Genomic DNA, 23,145 nt, shown 5'->3' on the forward strand with positions numbered 1-23,145 from the left:
TACCAAGAAGCATTTTAGTAAGTCCAGTGTGTACCAGACACGATCGAAAGCTTTCTGGAGATTCATGAAAATGGCCAGCAATGGCCAGATGGTTTTGAGAAGTTAGGATAATCTCATACAGAATCTGATTTTATCAATTTTATTATAAAATACAGCAAAGAGGTACCATGAAGCTTCCTATCAAGTACAGTGTACCATACACAATCGAAAGCTTTCTGGACATTCATGAAAATGGCCAGCAATGGCCAGATGGTTTTGAGAAGTTAGGATAATCTCATACAGAATCTGATTTTATCAATTTTATTATAAAATACAGCAGAGCGATACCAAGAAGCTTCCTATCAAGTACAGTGTACCAGACACAATCGAAAGCTTTCTGGACATTCATGAAAATGGCCAGCAATGGCCAGATGGTTTTGAGAAGTTAGGATAATCTCATACAGAATCTGATTTTATCAATTTTATTATAAAATACAGCAAAGAGGTACCATGAAGCTTCCTATCAAGTACAGTGTACCAGACACAATCGAAAGCTTTCTGGACATTCATGAAAATGACCAGCAATGGCCAGATGATTCCGAGAAATCAGGATAATCTCAAACAAAATCTGATTTTATCAATTTTATTATATAATACAGCAGAGCGATACCAAGAAGGTTCCTAGCAAGTCCAGTGTACTAGAGACGATCGAAAGCTTTCTGGACATTCATGAAAATGGCCAGATATAGACGTAACGGATGTACTGTGACGAAACTTCATTATTCTGAATTTAGACATATGAGGAAACATAGAAATATCCGCAAAGTGAAATATATAAGAAAATGGAGACTAGAATGATATCAAAAGAAAATGTTAATATTATTTTGCATACTTATTCATGTATTAACAATTTTTTCCCTTTCGGTTTATTTCAGAATGAAATACAAGCAGTAACGAATAGGTAATTCAGAGTAATAGATTATGAATTTTGAACTCGGTACTTACTTTATAACAAATTCCAAAATAAACATCCATAAAGCGTGTAGTATAATATCTTTTTTGAACAATTTCCATATGGGACGTAAGAGACATGGATGAGAATGTTCTATTTTTTCTAATTTCCAGAGTGCTTCTAATTCATCGCCTAAATAATGAGATTCGTGTTCTTCGAAGGGTTTGTAAAGATCGTCTTCGTTCAGTTCTTTTTTCCAACCTTTATAGAAAAGTTTTAATCCCCAACTGCAACAAAATAAAGAGATCAACGCATAAAATTCGGACAACACCGTTACATTGATTATTCAAATGGCATTTGGTCTATATCAAACTTATTTTTGAGCTCCCTGAAATGTACATAAAACCTGTTATTATAACAAAGAAAGGAATTGAAAGGAGTTTCTAGAACTAATATATTTGGTAACTGATAAGTAACTTTTTTTCAAACAAAGATGATTAAATGAAATTCGATTTAGTCTTGTGGATCTAACATCGAAAGTTGCCTCAATTTTGATGGGTACATTTTGGATCTTTTCGGTATTTCTCTAACTCCTCCAGTTTCATGGCATCTCAAAATATAGAGAATGGCTTTTACTAGCGATTTTCACATAAGCAAGAATTGACTCATTATCAAGTTCTGCAAGACATACACAGTATTATAATAACGTGACTAGACAAACACAAACAAATTCCATTAACACTTTATTTACATTAAACAAGGAAAACAGTCATTCAACTAAATGGAAAATAATAAATAATAACAATTATAAACAAAATGTAAATACATTTTAAAGCTTCACAAACAATATAGTTGTAAGACATTACTAAAAAGTTTTATCTAAATGTTTGTTTCTAATTGTTTTTATTTATATTTTTACTGTTGACGTTTTAATATAATTGAATGACTGTTTTTAATGTTTTAATGTGTGAATATTTTTGAAAATAAAGTATTTATATTCATCTTCTGTTAATATGATGCAGGCATTCAAGTTCAAAATGGTGTCAAACCTCCGTATTCTTTAATGCAGCTTCGAATTTTCTGAAAATTTAGAGTTAAGCTAATCTTCGAAGTGCAAACCCTTATAAATCTTTAAAAACTAACCTTATGATGAAAATAATACAGGAAAAATCTTTTAACGATATAAAACAATGCAATTTTATTTTTACTGTGAAAAATTCATAGCTTTAATTGGTTATTAATTTTTATTATTCAACCCTTAAAAAGTGCGCCTTTGCAGAGAATGAAATAAAAATAAATCTAATGACTACCAACTTTGAGATTTTTCTTTCTTTTTGGTATTAAAGTTTTTTGTCTCCACTTGAAGTAATTTTTGAATGTCTATAGCCTGTCAACCCTTTGATAAAAAATTAAACAAAAAACTTTTTTTAATGACAGACACGACTTGATTTCAATTTCAAATTCTTATTTTTTATGCAACTCCATTAATTTTGCAGCTATCACATACTACAAAAGAAATAATCTCCAGGCCTCAAATATGATTTTTATTTTGCTCTCACATGGAGATCGTCCTCCTCCATATTTAGCCTCTGTGATGTGGTGTATTTCTTTGTAAGTAAGAAAGGTCCCATAAATAAATATTCGAAACCGGTCGTTCAATAAAGAATATAATTGTGAATTGAATCATCTTTCATTACTGTGTTTTAAAAATTTTTTATTTATCACATATAATCCTACATAAAATATCAGCAGCCAGGGCCGGATTAAGATTTATAAGGCCCGGGGCTAAAATAATGACGGGCCCCCTTAAGGAATTCAAAAACCCGGAAAAATTCAGAAAATAATATCAATACGTTAGATTTGTGGTATCAACACATCAAAAAATACAGAATGATTTCCAAATTATGGGGCCCTCTTGGACCTGGGGCCCGGGGCTATAGCCCCCCCAAGCCCCTAGCTTAATCCGACCCTGTCAGCAGCTACAACTCAATGGACAACTTAAATGAATGAATTCATCTTCTTACTTTTCGAAACATTCGTATTTTATATTAATATATTTATTTATATTGCTGACATTATATTCACAAATATATGGTTGTTTTTATTTTTGGTCTTGCATATTCATGATAGTGCATCTTTAGAATTTTTGTAATTCGTTCAATATATTAGATCTTTTCATTGGGAAAATATTGGGATGCCAGATAAAAACAATGAGGTACTCACCAAAAAAATATGTTTGATAAATAATTGGATTTCAATTGCGGGTGTAGATTTCTACTCTTAAGTTCATCATGGTTGCCATCATCCATATTTCATTAACCACTTACAAATAGCTATTGTATCCTATTGTATCCACCTTCTATAACCTATAATATACTAGTTATTTATATATACAATGTCAACTATTGAATTTTATTACATTAAAATTATTAATTATAACCTGTTTAAAAATACCTAAACAATTATCATCTTTTAATTGACCATTTGAGAATTGACTAGATTGAATAATTCATGTTTTTTTTCTTCGGTCTGTTGTTTTCTTCGAATTTTACCGAGACACTGCATTAAATCTGCATATTTTGTTATTTATACGAGTTTTTTATAAAATATTTTTGTTTATGTTGCTAGATATGAATTGAAAAATTTGTTTCAAGATTAAAGTGAACATGTGCTTGTTACAGGTCACAAGTCATAAGAAATTTCTGTTAGAAAACGGAAATAAGAAACAATTGACATGTTTCATAGAAAGTGTTATGCACATCGTAAATAATTATAATTGAGATTTCTAGTTTTGTTCGGACTCTCTAAAACTACTTTGTTTGCTAGCCATCATTAGTGAACGTATTCAGTGAAAGAGCAAAAAAAATCGCCCTATTGAAAAATCCACTATCTTTTCCAAAGAGGATAGAATGTCAATTCGGTGTTGAAATTCTGTGGAACACTCAAACGCAAATCGATAAACCATAAATTCACAAGATCGAGGAACGATTATTTCTATTTTTTTTTGCACAATATTTTATCGGTTGTGTCTGCGCCCCGTTATTTTCGTCGCCGATTTCTTGACTGTTAGACACATATTGGACAAACACTGCAGTATTTGTCTACTTTCTGTAAAGAAACTTGACGTTACTATTGCCCAAGATGAGTGTGAAACATCGGCCAGACGGCGTGCTACGTAATTGGGCATTATCCGGCAGTACCTACATTAAATTTTGGAGAAAGATTCGAAGATGTTACTTCACAAAACATAGACAGTATATCTATTGTCAGCTGTTGGCCGCTAAACACGAGTTACATAATATCAAGCGATTCTGAATCTCAATCCAAATTTATTTTTTTGGGGTTTTTGAAATCTCGGGTTCACGTTAAAAAACTTTGGTCATTCGAAGCCCTTGAAGAAAATAAATAAACCAATTTCACCTTCTTCTTCTTAGTGTGCCGTATCAAGTCCCCTTGACGTTGGCGATCAGCATGGTAAAACTCTCTCTATTTTGAGTTAGTCTAAATAACTGTCCTGCTTTTCTTATCCCAGTCCTTATTAGTCTTAGTATGACAAATAAACCATTATGATAACACTTTTATAGCAGGTTGGGATGGTACCTTAAGAAATAACTTGCATCTCAAAAATCCGGCCTCACTAGAAGATGCGATGGCCTATCTTATAAATTTGGATGACAGTATCCGAGCAACGACTTCCAGACTTAATAGTAATAATCGACAATTCTACTGACTGCGCCAATTATATATTAAAACTTCGAAATTGGATTTTCAAAAACAAAATTATGAATTATAAGTAATAACTTCACAAAGGTAATGGAGTGTGTAACATGAAGATAATTCCAGGGAAATAAATATTTTCCCATTGTTATATATTTTGTAACCCCTGCGCAGATTCTCATTCTTTTGAATGATTTTTTTCTCCTCTCTACTAGATCGGAATGCACGTAAATGAAAATGTGGTATTAGCGTTGAAAGTACATGAGGAAAAAATTAAACTCTTGAAAATGGTATTTGATACGAGTAATTATTGAAATAAATACAATAGAAAAATATCATGTATTGGACAATGAACTTAATTGACTGTACAATGAAAATTACCCAATTATGTCTTAATAATAATACAAACAGTGACCATAAAATTTCGATTATTCGTTTTTATGGTTATGTTACAAAATAAAATTTCAATGTTTTGCTATATTCTTTTCATCACAGTTTAATTGGTTGACATAAATGCACTTGTATAACTATTCAAATAAGATATACAGAATGTTCTGAATAGGGCGTTGAAGAAGCTACTGGTAGCATTGTTATAAAATTTATTGTTAATACATTACACAATTGTTGAAAAATTTTGAAGAATATCAAGTTCCATCCCGGTTCTATGAAGAAAAAACTGAATTCTTTGTGTGCCGTTCATTTATAGAAATTCAAAAACTGTAAAATTGATGGAATTGCAAAACATAATTAAATGACAGTGTGGTTAGATCACCATAATATCATAGCAGAATAAACGGTACAAACTCCAAGAAAAAAATAATTTTTTCAAAATAAGTGAAAACAGATGGTTTTGGAGGCTATAAATAATATGAAAGTTGAAATCTAAGAAAAAGCAGTTAGCCATACGATCAAATGAACAGAGAAAATCTGGAAGCTGGACACTATAATAGATGAAATTAGTTTATTATAATTATTGGTTGCAACAATTAATCTTGTGATTCCGATTTGGATGTGTAAGAAGTACCTCTACTTATACAGGTGAGTTTATATATTAAAATGTCCCTTTATTGACATCAGATTGCTTAAAAATTCAAGTTGAAACCTATAAAACAATGTTCAACAATATAAAAAACAATTTCAGAAAAAAATGCACTCGTAAAAAAAACATTTCTGAAAAAGCTGCACTTTTTAACATCCTTATATATTAGCTTCAACTCTATGGGTTTTCTATGAGCTTATTCGGAACTCTCCTTACAATTTTTGTTCCATTATTGTTTAGAACTTATTCTCATTTTTCTTAACTATATCTATTTTCCACTTTTTATTCACGATTTATAGTCAAAAATGAATTTTTTCTCTAAATTCTAGTCATTAGTATTGTAAATCTCGAATAGAGGGTGCAACATAATAAAATTTAAGGTGATAAATTCTACTACTACTGTTGCATGTACTTCAAGAAAATATTTGCAATGAAGTGATAATTTCTAAAAAGAAAATTGCCGAACAACGTCAACAGGATTTGAACCCTCGACCAGTGAATCCAGATGTTGACGCATTAGCCCTTCGGTTTACAAACTCAATTACAGTGTACTTATTCATAAAAACATTTTGGATGAATGTGGGATTGTTCAATATAAAGGTATTTGACAGTTATTGTTGATGTGATTTGCGTCCTAATCAAACTAATCAAACTAAGACCGACACAATTCATGATTTTTAATAGAATATTAATTACTTGACAAAGTAAATTCAAATTTCAAGCGAATTGGAATACATGAAGTAAAATTTGTGTCGATCTGAGTTCGACTAACAGCGTTGTTTGTGTTCTGAGATCTAAGCAAGCTGGACGTGATTCTTGAAATGCCGGTTTTCGCCTGCTTATGTTTTATGATTGCCTCAAACGCTAAGCTCGAGTTCGTTCAGCTCTAAAATGGATTGCGTAAAAGGTATCAAACCGTTGGAAGATGCTGAAGATTGGCCGTCGTTGGAATTGTATGATGCAGTCGGAATCGTTGAAGGTACCAGTAAGAATCGTGATCTTTCATTTGAAATGCCAAGTGGGTCTGAAAATGCTGAGCTCGAAGCGTACAACAAGTCTGCAGCTCAAGCTAAAATAATAATTTCTCAGTACGTTAGCGATAATATTCACCAGCGAATTGCAGGTAGGCTGTCAGCCAACGAAGCATGGGACATTCTGATGGAACAACAAAGATGAAGATCAGTTGTTTCGTCAGTATGGAATGGGATGATAACAAAGATTCCACATCCATTTTATCTCGTGTAAAAAATCAACTGCCGGCTTGATATCGCGTAAATTATAAACCTTCGATAATTTTCTTGATTGTTGTACGTCTCCAAGGTACTGTACATTTTACCTCAGCGTTTTGAATCATTCAACTCGAGTTATCTAATGATGAAGACAAGCGAAAAGAAGTCGGTAGAAGATCCATCGTCCGCTTTGATTTTGCATGAACGAAATGTTGCACCACCTTCGAAATCTAGTAACGTTCCGAGTGCTACAAACAATGGCGGACAGCAAAAAAAAGAAAACTAACCGTTCGAAATGTGAGTATTGTAGTTCTGAAGACTATTGGATTCGTCAATGTTCTTAGTGTAAAGCTGATGGAAAGCCCAAATATCCAGCAAGCGCAGAAGCGCTGTAATAGTGTAATAGACCTATTATCTTGTTGCTTTGGCAGTGACGTCAAAATGGTTATCACGAATGGCCAGTGGTGGATTGAAAATAGACCTACACGCCACATTACATCACATTTTTGGGCAGGTATGACTTCAAGGAGGGTTTACCTATTAGATACCAATATATGACGAGTGAACTATCCAATTCTTTTTATTTTGTTTAAACAATACGATGAAGGACTAGAATTAAGTTATCGTTATTTGCGAATATTATTAACGACACGATTTCGGTCAAGTCAAAGATATTTTCTTCGTTATTTATTTATTTCTAGGTATCATTGAAAAAAAATATTATTCATTTTGTGAGAATATTTATTACCCTAGAAGAAGAGGTCATTTCAAGAATGTTGAAATCATAAAAAAAAATTATTTTATTTTATAAAAGATAAACTTGAATTTGGAATAGATTTAAAATTAGAGGAATACTAATTGATATTTATTAACGAGTTCTAAGAATTATTACGGAGTAAACATGCTGGTTATTTTGTTGGAATTGTTAATTTATAATTAATTGGAAGAAAGTTTTGAGTTATTTATGAATCAAGAGTACTAAGTAGATGATCATATCCTGATGGCTATAGACTTACAAAGCTGAGGGCCTCTGGCACAGGAGCCGCTTGCGTGTATACAACTGGCCAAGCGCGTAGTCCCAGAATTATATCTTGAAAATTCAACCATCAACAAATATGTATATATAAAAGTCTGGAACTTAGAAGCAAGAAAAAGAAAACATCGTAAAAACACTGAGAAACATATCATTAGAGTTAGTTATACTAAAAAGTAAAAAATAAATTATATATATCTGTTAATCACACTCCTTTTAAAAAGTCTAGAATGTGGTATTGCAATAGCTGCCAGAGATCTTCGTCTTCTATTCCATACGCTCCTAGGTGTAGTGCTCTGGAGTTCCGTAGTGCTTCACACTTCGAGATAATGTAGATAGAGGTTTCGTCCTCTGTGCAACAAAATCTGCAAGCCGCATTATCTGTTTGGCCTAGCGTCTTCAAGTGACAGTGCCCCGTTAGAACTCCTGTAAGTATTCGTAGATTGTTTTCACTTAATTTGATAGATCAGTTATAGTTTCCCAACATAGTCTTTGCCTGCCCTGTAGATTGTCTCAATAATAGGTTTTGCTCCTATCAACCTACTCTTCCAGTGCTTCTTTGATTGGTCTGTATACAACAGACTATGTTGTGTGCGTTGCTAACATTGAACTTTGGTAACCTTTTAAGCATATCTTGACCTAATATAAATACGCTTAACCACTATGATGGAGAGAGGAATACCACAGTTGCTGAAAGATATTCAGAAGACACCATATGCTTGAAAAATGAGATTTTAAGGATGTTTGTAGGCGTATAAACTAGATTTTAACTTTAGCTATCAACGGAACCTTCCAATCCTATGTGAATATAACCAAATAATGAGTGAAAACATTTTAGATATGATAAGAAAACTATTTAAAATAAACCATGATCGTGTCTGGCATCGACAAGCAGAGCACCAGATATGATTGAACGATTAGAGACTCTACGATTGAAGACTGAGGAATTGAATAAGCAAGAACATGGTTCGCACCATTTTTGCGAGGATTGGAGTAAGAGGAAGATCTCTACGCGATTTGTGCCACACTCCCTGTCAGAAAGCAAAACGAGTAGAAGCCTCATGAGATTTCATTATCGTGTTTGATAAGGATCCATCGTTTCTGCAAATCATTGCCACAGAGGATGGGACCTGGTGTTTCCAGTTAGATCACTTATCAGGGATAACTAATCGCCTTCCCAAACGAGGAAGTTTTAGAGCTGCTGTTACGACGCATCCACCGTGTTCAACTAAAGTTGAATAACGGGTCCTTGTCAACAGGTCCTTCTGCTTGTTCATTTGCAATCCACACGCCCCATCTCTTGACTCATCGTCGGATACTGCCTGTCCTGGGGCCTGCTTTACTATTTTCTGTTTTATTGCCTGAAAAAAGAGGGGCACATTTTGTGGACGTATCCTTCATCCAAGGACGTCTTACATCCGTTTTACGGTAGATTCTCAAAGAGACATTTTCTAAAACTTTTCAGAAAATTCAGAAACGTTGTCAAAATTGTGTTGTGTACACTGATGAATGCAAATAAACTTATTTATTTCATTTTCTAATAAGATTCACAGACACAAGTTTTATATAAACTTGAATTGATATTTAATTACCATAAAATAATAATTTTTGACGTTTTGACCTAATTTTTTTCTTTATCAAAATATATTCTCACATTGATAACTATATGAATCAGTAGATGAAATTCATATGGGTGTTAATTAATTCATAATATTTAGATGCTGAAGGTTATACATTGATAAAGATAGAAATTTGGTCGTAACGTCAACAATATTTTTTTATGAAATATATTATTCATTACGATAAATTTAAAATTAAGATCCTTTAGAAACGTCAACCAGATATTCTTTAGACAACCAAAAAAACAATCAGAACAACTGACTGAAAGGGAGAACCGGTTCCAAAGAAGACAAAGACCGTTCCATCTGCAGACGAGGTTACGGCATCAGTTTTTTGGGACGGCGAGTATTATTGCAACGTTTGAGCGAATAAATTATGCAAAAACAGCCGCCTCGTATGAAATAGAAAATGAAAATCTTTGACAGGTAAACCTATATAATACAAGTAAGGAGACTAGCGCTGCTACAGAAACAGAAGTTTAGCGACTGTTTAGATTGAAACCTACTCTTTTGAATGTCTATCGTGTCTGTAGACAAACCAGTATAGCCGTTGCCTTCATTTGTATAGTGGCTGTTTTTTATCGTTTTTTTTCCGAAAAAAGGAAAGCAACGAATTGTTGGGAAATTTTACAGCAAGTTCGGGAAAACTGTAACTAAAACTTATAATATATTAATAGAAGTATATCGCAATGTATTTTGATGTGTTTTTGAGCGGTTTAAGCGTTTTCACGATAGCCGTGAAGATATTGTATTTGATTCACCTTCGGGTTACACTTTCACGTCAAAAATGGATGCAGATTTCGAAAAAGACGGTATTTTTGTTTGATCTGATGATCGGTTAAGTATTCGTGGGATCGCTGAATGAAAATTTGGTATCTGAAATCCTCACTTTTGAACAAGAAGGTAGCTCGCAAAAATATTTGTATTCTTAGACCATCCATTTTATTCGCCGGATCTTGTACCGTGCGTTTTCCACCTCGTTCTTGAGGTCAAATCGGCATTAAAAGGAACAAGATCTAAGTCTGGGTGTAAGCTGTGAGATAATAAGCGGCGCGCAGAAGGAACTGACAGGAACAAAGCTTCCTGCACGGTTTATATTGGAGGTGATAATAAGTAAATTTACAAAATGAAATATCATGTTACCAGTCTCGTTATATATGGTCTACATTTAGGTTTGGACACCGATGGAAACCTGATATGCAAAACCACCCTTTTTAAGACCATCTATGATAGAGGACAGAGCTGAAGAGTAGCTGCAGGGGATCTTTATCGATATACCAAAGGAACTAGATGTGAAACACTGTGACCAATACAACTTATTAAGCTTGATAAATGACATAACGTTGGTTTTTACTAAAATTATATAAAATCGAATATACGTAAAATGTAAAACAAACATCTGAAAGGCACTTTGGTTAACGTAGCACACTAGATATACAAGAGAAGTAATCTTTAGCCTACAGGTTCTCATCCAGAGATCTAGAGAAATGGAAAAAGACGTAAGCCTGTGATTATTCGATTTTTCTAAGGCTTTGGATAACGTCAAACGCGAAAAGCTTATCGAGAAAAAGACATCCGTATTATTTCTAATATGTACCGCAAAAATAAAAGTAAAAGCGGTAAAATTGATGTCAAGAGGGGAATGTGACAGTGTTGCAATCGGTCACTTCTTCTATACAACATTTAATCTAAAAAAGTATTTAGAAAAGCACTGGCAGAACTATAAGAAGGTATCAAAATCAATGGAGAAGCAATTAACAACATTAGATATGCAGATATAGCAAATAACGTTAGAGATCTACAAAATATTTTGCAAAAAATATACGCAGCAAGTAAAGAATATGGACTTTCCTTGATTATATCAAAAACAAAACTGATTATTAGCAAAAGTCAACAACTTCAAGTGCTTCTAACGATAAACTGTCAAGACATATATCTTGTAGAAGCCTTTACATATCACGGAACCACAGTAAACGCGAAATGGTACCAGATATCAGAAATACGATAACGGAAACAAAGTGCTTGATCTACATTTAACAAGAATAACAGAAAAAAGTCGTCTCTATAGTAAAAATTGGAGTGTTTTGGCTACATAATAAGACATGGTAAATACCGTCTTTTGCAGTGAAAAAAGGGAATCATGGTTGCACAACCTACGCCAGTGGTATGAAGTGTTGATTTATTCAGAAATGCAGTAAACAAAATAAGAATAGCCTTGTTAACAAGCAGCGTTTGTAACGGATATATTAATGGAAGAAGAGGAAGTCCCGTTATTTAATAGCCACACGTCGTGTACTGGACTTTTCAGACGATCAACAGATTACTTATAAAAACTGAGCATCTTCTGAGGCCACAGCAAGGAAAAAAGACACAATAAATTTTTTGTGTCGCAGTTTACATGACCCCTTACATTACATTCATAAACATACATCCTCAACAACATTTAATTATACAATTTTTAGTTATAATAATGAAATTGTCCTGCGGAAGTTGGTTTTTATACCCGTTCATGATTTGTGAAGATTGATTTTGTTTCCGTTGCTTTCTGGTTTGTCGAATTGCTTTATTCGAATGGACTATAAGTTGTGGAGATGTAACTGGTATTTTTTTCAACAATTTGAAAACATGATCGCATATCTCCACAACTTTTCCATTCAATAGGTTTCTATACTTTCTAATAATACTTATCTGAATGTTATCTGGGATGGGTCACAAAAATATTGTTTTCAACTTTTAACAGAGCTAATTCCTATAAACAATAACAACCTTGAAGTGACTGACGAACGCGTAGCAGGATAAATAGTTCGATATAATTGGTTATTAGGTGCTAAATAGTTTGAAAAAAATTCCATCATGTTTCCTAGTCGGTAATTAAAAACATAGGAATAGTTATTTTAAATTAAAAACAATGGATACCAAATAGGTTCTGTAGAAAATTTTCACTAATCAAATGAATGTTTAAAAATAATTTCGTCGATTGAAACATTTTGACATTTTTATTCATTTATCTTAAATAAAAATATACAGCTGAAATGAATCGGATCCAATGAATAATATTTATAGAATTTATAAGTTTCATACAGTACTCCTTTTTATTTTCAACCCTAGTTTTCAATAATTTTGTACTAATCACACATAAGTAAAGTAAAATATATTAAACGGAAATTACAACGTCTGGTTATTAAATAACAAGAGTGCGCGCCTACTGGGCACCCTAGACAATGGGGACGATTAGTGCCTTGGATGTCTAGGTATCTTGTCTATGCACGTCCCAAAACACATTTCCGTCACTGTTATAGTATTTGTGCAGTAGCGGATTAAACGAAAGTGTTTTTTTCTCGTGACGAAAAACAGGAGCAACGTATCAATCTACAAATTTCTCGTTAAATTGAAAAAAATCCTTCTGAGTGCTATAAATTATCACAATAGGCCTATGGGGACAATTATCCATCTCGTGCGCGTATTTTTGAATGGTGTAAGTACTCTAGTGATGGCCGAGAGAGCACTGAAGATAGCCAACGCCCAGGTCGCCCTGTGAAACGGTTCGAAAAATATTACACGAGGAATTACACATGAGAAAAGTCTGTGCTGAGTTGGTGCAAAAAAATCTGACTCCTGACCAAACGCTCTTACGTCTACAGGTCTGCTCGGATTTCCTTGAAAGGTTAGAAAAAGATCTGCTTTGAAAGAGACCCGATTTGAGTCGATGGAAGCGGTCAAACAGTAGAGCTCCTGAAGGCACTCCCCAAAGAAGACTTCCAGCACTGCTTCGATTAATGGAGAAAACGTATGGAAAGGTGTATGGATATGAGAGGGGAGTATATTGAGGGGGAGCATTCGAATGTAGAAATTTTTTTTTAGAAAAACACTTTTTCGTAACCAGTCTCGTTATTTAATAGCCGGACCTTTTAAAACTATTATTAATTCTTTGAAAAATATGAAGTCACCTGGTGAAGATGAAACAAATACTAAAATGTTTGAGAATATTTATGATAAACTGAGAGAATTACTAACTTTTCTTATAAGTAAATGGATAGCAGTTGGAATCTCAAAGTATGAAGTGCTGTGAAAATATTTGAGCTGGTACTTGTAATGTACTTGTAATAGTAATTCTAAAAATGGTGAAGCTTTGTCGATCTTAGTTACCTAGGTAATTCCCTTGCTGTCACCTTGGATACACTCACCCTAGCCCATGGAGGAGAATCGAAGAATCCTTCAGGTTCTTTGATTTATCCACTAGATCAAATCCTAGGATTTTCTTTCGTGTCTTTATTTGAGCTTGACTGTTACATTACCATCTTCTGGTTCTTCGATTAGACGAATATATCGCACATTTTATGTATAGAAATTCCACCCCTACTTTCGTTTTATTGTAGTAAGAAACCATTTCAGGTTTGTTTTTTATATCTCCTGTTTCAATATTGTGGTGCATTGATGACACCAATATTACCGAATTATTCTTTTTAGGCACAACAAAAAGCAAAGTTGTATTGCCTGCAAATCCATATAGGATTGACCCCACTTTTTTTTGGAGATGGTAAAAATTCAGGTATTTCCCTTTTACTCAATACCATAAACAATAAAATACGATATGCACGACGACGGCTAACAGCCAATTTTGAAGAGCCAAATTTCCCTTCCGGTCTTAGAGACCGGTGAGACGATTAGAGTGTTAAGTAAATAGGAATAAGTTCTGATTATTAATTAAAGACATAAATAGAAATCTGGCTCAAAAACCCTCAGTTATATAAATTAAAATGGAGTGGAAGACTGTTGTGTCTCAATTAATGTTGTACAAACCCAATAAGCGATTTGTTTTTCATTTTGTCCTTTCATATATGTTTTCCTTGAAAAAAAAATGCTTCTAAATGTTCTTGATATTAGGTCTCTACTGTTTTAAAATTAGTTTTTCTAATAATTCTTGAAAGATTGATATTTTGATAAAGACTTGTTCACAAAAACGACTAATTATATCGAATTGTTTCATGCAAAATTGATTTTTTCCCTCACGCAATACATCTCTCCATATAGTTGTAGTTCCTGAGAAGTGATGTAAATTGAGCATATCTCTCTAGATAAAAAGCGTAGCTATGAAAAATTTTCCCACCCGAGAGGAAACGATTTAGTGATTATGTGTATCTCAAATGTTCCAGAAGGCGCGTAAGTCGCTCAGTCCTGGGCATTTCTTTATCGAGGAAGGATCTCTAAATCCATGTGAGCTATTTTCCGTTTTCTGTTACATTCCGTTCAGATTTTGTCTCAATTGTTTTATTATCTTAACTTCCCCATAACATCAGAACGTAAAAAAACACATTATTAGCTTTAGGTTTCCTTATGAAGTGCATGCTGTAGAGCGCGATTTTAACTGAATATGAAATACACCTCCAAAGAAGCTGGAGACCCAGCTCTTAACAACATCAAAAACCTACTCTACAATCCAAGTGGATTAATAAAGTTCAAGTGAAACTTTGGCGAAGAATTTGTAGGCCTCCCAGAAAAAAAATATGCTATTGCTAAATTCAGTTATTCCATCGAATAATAAGCAAGTTAGCTCTAAAAAATATAATCATTTGCAACAGTTGAAGGCTGCAGCATTGTTTTTATGATGATTTTCCCTATAAGTAGGGCTGATTGGTTTTCACCCCAATGTATACCAATTGGGCTACTAGGCCATTATCTAACTTGTCTTTTTACTTTATTTCAATTATTATTATCATTATCTTTTTTATTAATTGTTTCAACTGTTCAATGTTTATATGAGTTTTTAGTATCAAATTAATACCTACTGTCACCCACAAAGGACGAGTGAGAGGGCTAATCCCACGAAAAACAATGTGATCAAATTATGCCTTTATTATTTATGCAAAACAGTATAATTTTTTAAGTTTCTGTACCTTCCCTAGTTGATTAAAACTTTTGAAAAATTTAATAATTATGAACACGACGTTCCTTTCTGCAGTATTTTGTATTATTGAATGTTATTTTGACAAAATCATAAATTTATACTTGATCAAAGTTGTTTTCTTGAAATCTGTTCTATCACAAATTGAAATTTGAAATCTTTTCTCGATCCATCGATAATTTTTATTACAAATCTATATTAGTAGATAATAATTTTTCAATTAATAATATTTAACAATTTTTCACGTACAGCAAATTTATTATTAAATTAATAAAATTAAATATTAAAACATAATTATTGTGGATTAGTAACTGGAAAAGCGTAAGTAGGTAAAATATAGTGAAATACAGTGAAATAACATAACTCAAATAGAAAATATAAACTATTAATTAGTAACGAAATAATTAGTCCAAACTAAACGTAAGTAATTTATGGTTGAATTAAAAAAAAAAAAACATTTTGGAACCTAATGATTGATTTTTGAGACGTTTTTTCCTTTTCCTGAAAAGTAGCTATTTTTGAGTTACGCCACTTCTCAGAAACAACAACGATATGTCTTCAGTTATCAGTTATCAGAATGTCAAATGGAAACATTTGTAAAAATATAAGATTGCTTCTGAATAATTAACTAAAAGTGAAGTGCACAATTTTTTTTGTTTCGCTATATACCCGGCGACCAATTTATCTAAAGGAACCCTTAAATTAAATTGAATCTAAGCTCTAACAAAACGTCAGTCCACCTGGACTCATCATCTCCACTGTTTACCAATAAAAACATCGAATGATAAAAATAAATGCATTTCTATTGACAGGTACACAATTTCTTCGAAATATTCCTGCCAGGAAGTCTGTTTAATGAACAGCTTTTACAACGTATCCTACCACTCGCGGAAACTCCTCAAGATACCAATTAATAGAATAACAAAACTCAAATTTTAGTAGTTATGTCTGAAAAAAATATTCCTATTCCTGCCAGCGATCGTAAAAAAGGCCCAACAAACAAAGAATTGCTTACTGTTATTAAAGGTATAAAGTTAGAGGCAATTTATTATATTGACAAGCTGTGGAAAGAACAGGGTCATACTGTTCTCAGACTACCTCCCTACTATTGCATATTTAACCCTATAGAGTTAACATGGGCAGCTTAAATCAGAATTACGCAAATGTAATCAGTCTCCAGAACTGAGTAAAGAGGTTGTAGGACTCGCAAAGAAAGTTCTAGAGCTTTGGAAAAACTGTGTTAAACATATTATCAAAGAAGAAGATGAATATGCGATATCACCCTCTTCACAACCCTTCATAATTCAATCAAATGATGACTCTAGTTCAGAAGATTCTGACTACTATGATTATCATTATAAAGATACTTTGGAATTGAAATGTTTTTTTCCTTTTGTTTTATTTGCAAACAATTTATTTTCTTCATGGTTTTTGCTTTTAAATTCTGTTTTTCAGAAAAAAAAAAGAATGGTGTACAAAGAGGGCTCAGTTCACGTCTAGTACCCTGTTTAAACCAAACTCCCTTACAGGCAGGTACATATACGTTTTATAATTCAATATTCAGTTGTAACAACTTAACGAGGTATAATATTGATTTTTTTTTCAAGTTTCAAGTAGGACTACAATTATATGGATCTGTCTAAATAACTTTGCTTTGTAACGACTACTTTCTAGTATAATATATACATAATAAATAAAATCTAAGCCTACGGTAGATCAAACAAAATTATCAGCAAGGGTTTTTGTATAAGTTTTAATAATCTGCTATTGATATTGGAAGAACTATAAAATAGTGAATTATTCCTGAAGATGTATCTTTATTGTACGTTATATATCAAAATAATTTTCTATGGAATGAGGCCTAAGATAATCCTCAAATATGTTAGGTAAATTGGTCAATAAATCGATCCATTATCGATAAAAAAAATTTCTCCAAAGTACATAAAAACGATACAAAAGTAGAAATAAATGTTCAATATCTATTTATACATAAAAATTAATATAAAAATGGACAATGATAGAAAAAAAAATTGAAAAAACATTAGTGGACAACTCTGAATGAAAATTTAATAAAGTGAAAATAATCTTACCGAATAAATAATAAAATTCGAGACACTAATCACTTTAAACAATAAACAAAACACCCACACAAAATCTTCAACACCTATTCCTCGTCTGAACAGCCGAACAGTGAAATAATAAATGAACAAATGTTTCAAAAAACTTGGTACTAACAACAGTATGTTTAAGGTCGTTTCACTTTTTTTCAGAGAACTTTTTCAGTGAATATTTCTAAACGATTAAATTTAGAACAATTCCGTACACTCGTACTTGTACTATTTGTTTTAATGATTAATCTATTGAAGCTAACGTTTGATTTCGATGGTTACGATCTGTTTCAAACATTGGTAATCACAGACGAAGTGCTAAATTATATTTCAAGCGTGTTTCCTTATTTATTGTTTAGTACGGTGATAAGACAATGAAGTCAGAAAAACGTTCCAAATTTGAGAAAGATACTTTTGTTTGAATTCATGTTTTTAAAACTCTTATCTCAAAATAGGACACAAATATTGATAATTATATAGTTTAATACAGTCAATATTACAACAATCATATTTGATTTATCTGTATACAGTATGAGAGTTGCCTGAAAAGAATTCTTTTTCCATAATCATCTTTATTTCTCTCCTTTTAAGTACATATAATTACTTTAGCGATGCTCTAATTTTTTCTTAACCCCGCAAGTAAAATTTTGAGGCTAAGAAACAGAAAAAGTTAGTAGGGGACAGATCTGATAAATACGGTGGATGGTGAACCAAATCTGGTTACAAGGTCTGGACTAAATGCTTTCTTATTATGTGATTTAATATTGTCCTGTGGTAAGGAGTATGCTTTCGTTTAACTATAACAGGATATATCTCTGATAAAAACTTCAGACATCTGCATCAGCTATCTACTTGTTACATTAGCATCAATAGCTCAATCTTCTGGAATTATTTCGAAGTACACTCAACCCTCATAATTCCACCAGTCATACAACAAGACTTTCCACTTGGTTCAACCCATATGTTTGACCAATGATTTTTCATGTTCAAGTTTATATATCTTACCTAATTATTTTATAAAATTATTATTATTATTATTAACCGTGCATGTCCCTTCAATTCTGGTCATTTTTCTTGCTGCAACAGCTGCAGTAAACTTTTGGTTCTGATAATGTCTGGGCAATACACAAATTTTATATTTATACCACTACATACTATAGAAATTTTCAAATTTGAAAACCGATATTATTTATAAGACAGTCTCTGTATTTCGCTTATATTATCACAATTAATTATTGTACCAAAATTATGAATATTTAACCTTTTTTTTGCCCTGACGTGGGGTGCAAGCTAATGTCGTCCTCACAGCGGGCAGGTGCAATGCTGGGAGTTTGTGCGGGACTCTTACCCATTAAACCACCCTCCTCCTTCCTAAATCTTTGAGAGTTGCGTACACCGGGAGGACAAGTTGTCATTTCATCAGCGTACCTCTCTTATTTCCTTATTCCTTCATTCGTCAACCATTAGTGTTTCTATCCTCTTTCTCTTTTTTGGTTATTACTTCAGTCATGTACGTCGTTACCGCCTTCCAGGTCTCCCTGTCCTTGAGCATTCCTCCTATGATCTCAGCTGCCGGTGGCAGGTTTCCTATTTGCTCTTTTAATTTACCTCTCTTCTCACACCATCGTACATATTCATAAAGGACATGGGCCCGGTCAACCCTCTGTTCACATTTTGTGCATGTGTCATCCTCGGTCTAACGGATCCTTTTGGTAAAGGTACCGAACGAGCCATGTCCCGTGAGAATCTATGTGACGTAGTAAGAAGTGGTTCTATGTTTGCACATGACCCAGCTTCTTGTGTCACTTATTAGAGTTTTCGTCTACTAGGCCTTCGTCTCCAGTCCATCCCACCTCTCCTGCCACTTTTTGTATATCCTCTCTCTTGCCATACGTCTATTGCCGACTAGCCTGCCTCCTCTTTTATACAGGAAACATCTCTCAGCTATCATGAGATCATTCGGTGGAAATCCTGTTATAACCAGGACTGCCTCGGCCGATACGGTCCTGAAGGCAGCGGCAACCATTAAAAAGCCTTTCCTTTGCGTTGCTGTTAATCTTTCCTTATAAGATTGTACCTTCATGGCATCGCGCCAGACTGGCGCCGCATACAGGAGAACATTGTGCGTCACCTAACACAGAACCCTTTGCTTGCAATAGCAAGGTCCCCCTACATTCGGCGTCAGCCTCCGTAGTTGAAATATCTTTTTGTTGGCTTTTTCGACCGTGTACTTTATATGTTCCAAAAAACTGAAGTTTTTGGTTATGATAACGCCTAGCTACTTTATTATTGTCTTGGCCACGACTCCTTGTCTTTCCACGACCATCTTGAAAGGACCGTTTGTTTTCCAGGGTCCTTTTACTACTAGTATCTCCGTTTTTTTGCGGAGCAATTTTGAGTCCGTTTGATGTAATCCAACGGACCGCCAGAGCTACAGAGCTCTCTGCTCTGTTTCTGACCTCATTTTCCTTATTTCCCTCAATATATTATATGAGGTCTTCCGCGTATGCTATGGTAGACCCCTTTAGGCAGTAGTACGTCTCTTAGGGTTGCTTCGAGCTCTTCGCTGGTAAAACTCATTGGTCGCCATTGTCCTCCTCATTGTAAGGAACAATGTGTGAAGGATCTTTTTCCGCCTCTTCCGACTTAGTTGGCCTTGTGTCTCATTTGCCAACTTAACCGTTACTATCCTGTAACCTTGACCCCATATGTGGTTTTCTAAGTCTACTATGAGGTCTTCCCAACAACTCTTTTCAACCTGCAATATTAGTCTTCTAATGATTCTGTTTTGTTCCTTCATACCGTCTTCCCATTCTATTTTAATTGTTGTTGTTTTTCGCGGGTGTATCTACGTCGCAATCTATTGTATTTATTTCTGACATTTCTATTCCTGGGTTCCACCAGAATGGTATCGTCGAGGTATTATTATCGTCTTTATTGGAGGCATCTTTATATACCTTCAGTATTCCCTCGTACGTTCCATTGCCCTTGTTTAGTAGTTTCACGTACTTGTCAATGTCCATGTAGGTCCTTTTTCTCTTGGGGCTTTATTACTTCCTTCGTTTTTATCTGATATTGTATATATCCATGGTGTGTGTACGGATTGACATATTCCACGCACCAGTTTCTGATCTTATTATAGTTACTGGTGTGGCAGTGTGTAACATCGATGTGCGTTCTAGAGTTACCTCTTTCAAAAGTATGCTGGTCGTTGTTTTTTGTCCTTTTATATTAGATATGGGATATTCCTATGTCGCGAAATCCGCGACATGGGGATAGATATTTCATTGTTTCTGGTAGCCATTTCGAATGTTGTATCAATGGACTTTTGATATTCCATAGCGTTTATATACGGAGAGATATACGCGGCCGTAATGGTGGTGCCCTTGGTTTCGATTAGCACACAACTATCGCTTCGGAGCGATTTCTAGATTTTTGTTCAGTATGGCTATAGCCACACCTCCTTTCTTGTCTATGAATATTTAACCTAACCTAACCTAACCAAAATTATGATTATTCAACCTAACTTAACCTAACTTAACCTAACCAAAATTATGATTATTTAACCTAACTTAACCTAACCAAAATTATGATTATTTAACCTAAACTAACCTAACCAAAATTATGATTATTTAACCTAACTTAACCTAACCAAAATTATGATTATTTAACCTAACTTAACCTAACTTAACCTAACCAAAATTATGATTATTTAACCTAACCTAACCTAACCAAAATTATGATTATTTAACCTAACCTAACCTAACCTAATCAAAATTATGATTATTTAACCTAGTCTTTACATACGAATACTGAAAATATTTTAATACACAAATTTATATTTATCCCACTACATAATATAGAAATTTTTAATTTTGAAAACCGATATTACTTATATGGCACCCTCTGTTATATTATCACAATTAATTATTGTACCAAAATTATTAATATTTAACCTAACCTAACCTAAATTATGAATATTTAACATAACCTAACTTAACCAAAATTAATAATATATGAGGTTTAAAATTATGAAGATGCAATTTACATACGAGTTCTCAAATATTTTAATGGATTAATTAATTTTATTATGACTCTAAATTATCTACATAATATCGTCTGTATTTTTTATTTAATATGAAATAAATCATAACAAAATAGATTTTCTGGAAAGTGAATCTAGAATACAAATTAGAGCTAGATCAAATAGTATTGAAATGTAGCTAAGCAGATTTACAATTCAGTCCGGTAGATGGTCTGCTATTAGGCTTTGAAGATTTTAAATAATTTTGACGAATTGTCCAAAAATTCTTTAATTTATAATGAAACAAACATAAAATGTGTAAAGGACAACCTATATCAATATCTGACCTAATTATTATAATCATTGGTAAATAGTGCGTGGCATAGGTGATTTATATGTTTTATATTGCAATAACTACACGTGAAAAATCGGGTCTTTCTCAATTTATTGTCGAAATACCTTTTTTTGTCAACTATTGTGCAGCCTGTATTAATGGATTTAGAGAAAGTAAGCGTGAATATGATATTCGTCATGGTTCTTTCTGGTCTAACTAAAATTCATTGAAGCAGAATTAAAACCATTATACAATGAAGTATTATTCAATAAGTAGTGTTTATATTGACAATACACAATCAATTAATTTAGGGCAAACAAGTGCGTACATAAACTAGGGATAAAATTTGTTTTATTGGTTAATTATTTTGGTTAAAATACGTCGCAGTTCGTGTGAATCCAGCTTTAAAAACTGTGCCTACTGTAAATTTTCCGTAGTAATATCAACAACCCGAAAAACATAAAATCTATTCTGAATGAAAATTTTTAAAAGAAGATTCTGACATCAATCATACAAAAGCTTTCTCCAAACATTCAATTAGGTACCTTAATTTTTCAAATGAATATGGAAATTACAGTCTGTATCGTTTGGAATATTTCTACTATTTTTCAAGCCAGAAGAAATATTGTTCAAATTAATACTGATGCAATTTCGGGAGTCAGTTCATATGCACTTCCAATGATGTTTGAAACATTCTTATTGCTAATACTGTCTTCAACATAACCAGTGGCTACTTCTTTAGATTTTCATCTAACAATAGTAGGAGAAACTGTACCTTGAAACATTTTTTTTATATTTTCACACGGAAAAAATTGAATTAACTATTGCAATGGGTCATTTTAATTTGTATTCATTCAGGCATCTAATTCACTAATTAAATTTTAAAAAGAGATATGCATCAAGAGTGGATAACATAAACTTTGTATTGCTTACATAACCACATGTCCCTTTTGTACCTTGAAACGGACAGTAAAAAATAACAAAATAACAGATTTAAAAGAACTTAAGAACAAATTGTAAAATTTCACCACCTTTATCAGCAGTCATTGAATTTCTGCAATTTCTGCACACTTCATCTACACTTTTGGTTTCATTTCTTTTGATGGCAAAACTTTTGGAGTTTTTACCGATTTTATTTTTCTTCTGATTTCATCCCTCTCTGGAGTGTCGGTTGCTATCATTGTTTTTCCAGTCTTTCTCTCTTTCTTT

General features: G+C 33.1%; 1 protein-coding gene across 4 annotated transcripts in view; it reads right to left on the reverse strand.

The window, feature by feature from the left end:
• The window catches only part of LOC130449454 (probable multidrug resistance-associated protein lethal(2)03659), a 51,138-nt gene extending 33,254 nt beyond the window's left edge, over positions 1-17,884 (reverse strand). For 2 of the 4 annotated variants that reach the window (XM_056787272.1, XM_056787270.1), the window contains exons 1-3: positions 17,561-17,884; positions 3,155-3,297; positions 985-1,218 (exon numbers count right to left, since the gene is read on the reverse strand). In XM_056787272.1, coding sequence (XP_056643250.1) covers positions 985-1,218; positions 3,155-3,240 — 320 coding nt within the window. In that variant the 5' untranslated portion in view covers positions 3,241-3,297; positions 17,561-17,884. Of the gene's footprint in view, positions 1-984; positions 1,219-3,154; positions 3,298-3,385; positions 3,500-17,560 lie in introns of those variants that run through there. The other 2 variants (XM_056787271.1, XM_056787269.1) reach the window with 1 other exon arrangement.
• Positions 17,885-23,145: the final 5,261 nt, after the last annotated feature.

Source organism: Diorhabda sublineata, chromosome 10 (genome assembly GCF_026230105.1).
Source record: "Diorhabda sublineata isolate icDioSubl1.1 chromosome 10, icDioSubl1.1, whole genome shotgun sequence".
NCBI classification, from domain to species: Eukaryota; Metazoa; Arthropoda; class Insecta; order Coleoptera; family Chrysomelidae; genus Diorhabda; species Diorhabda sublineata.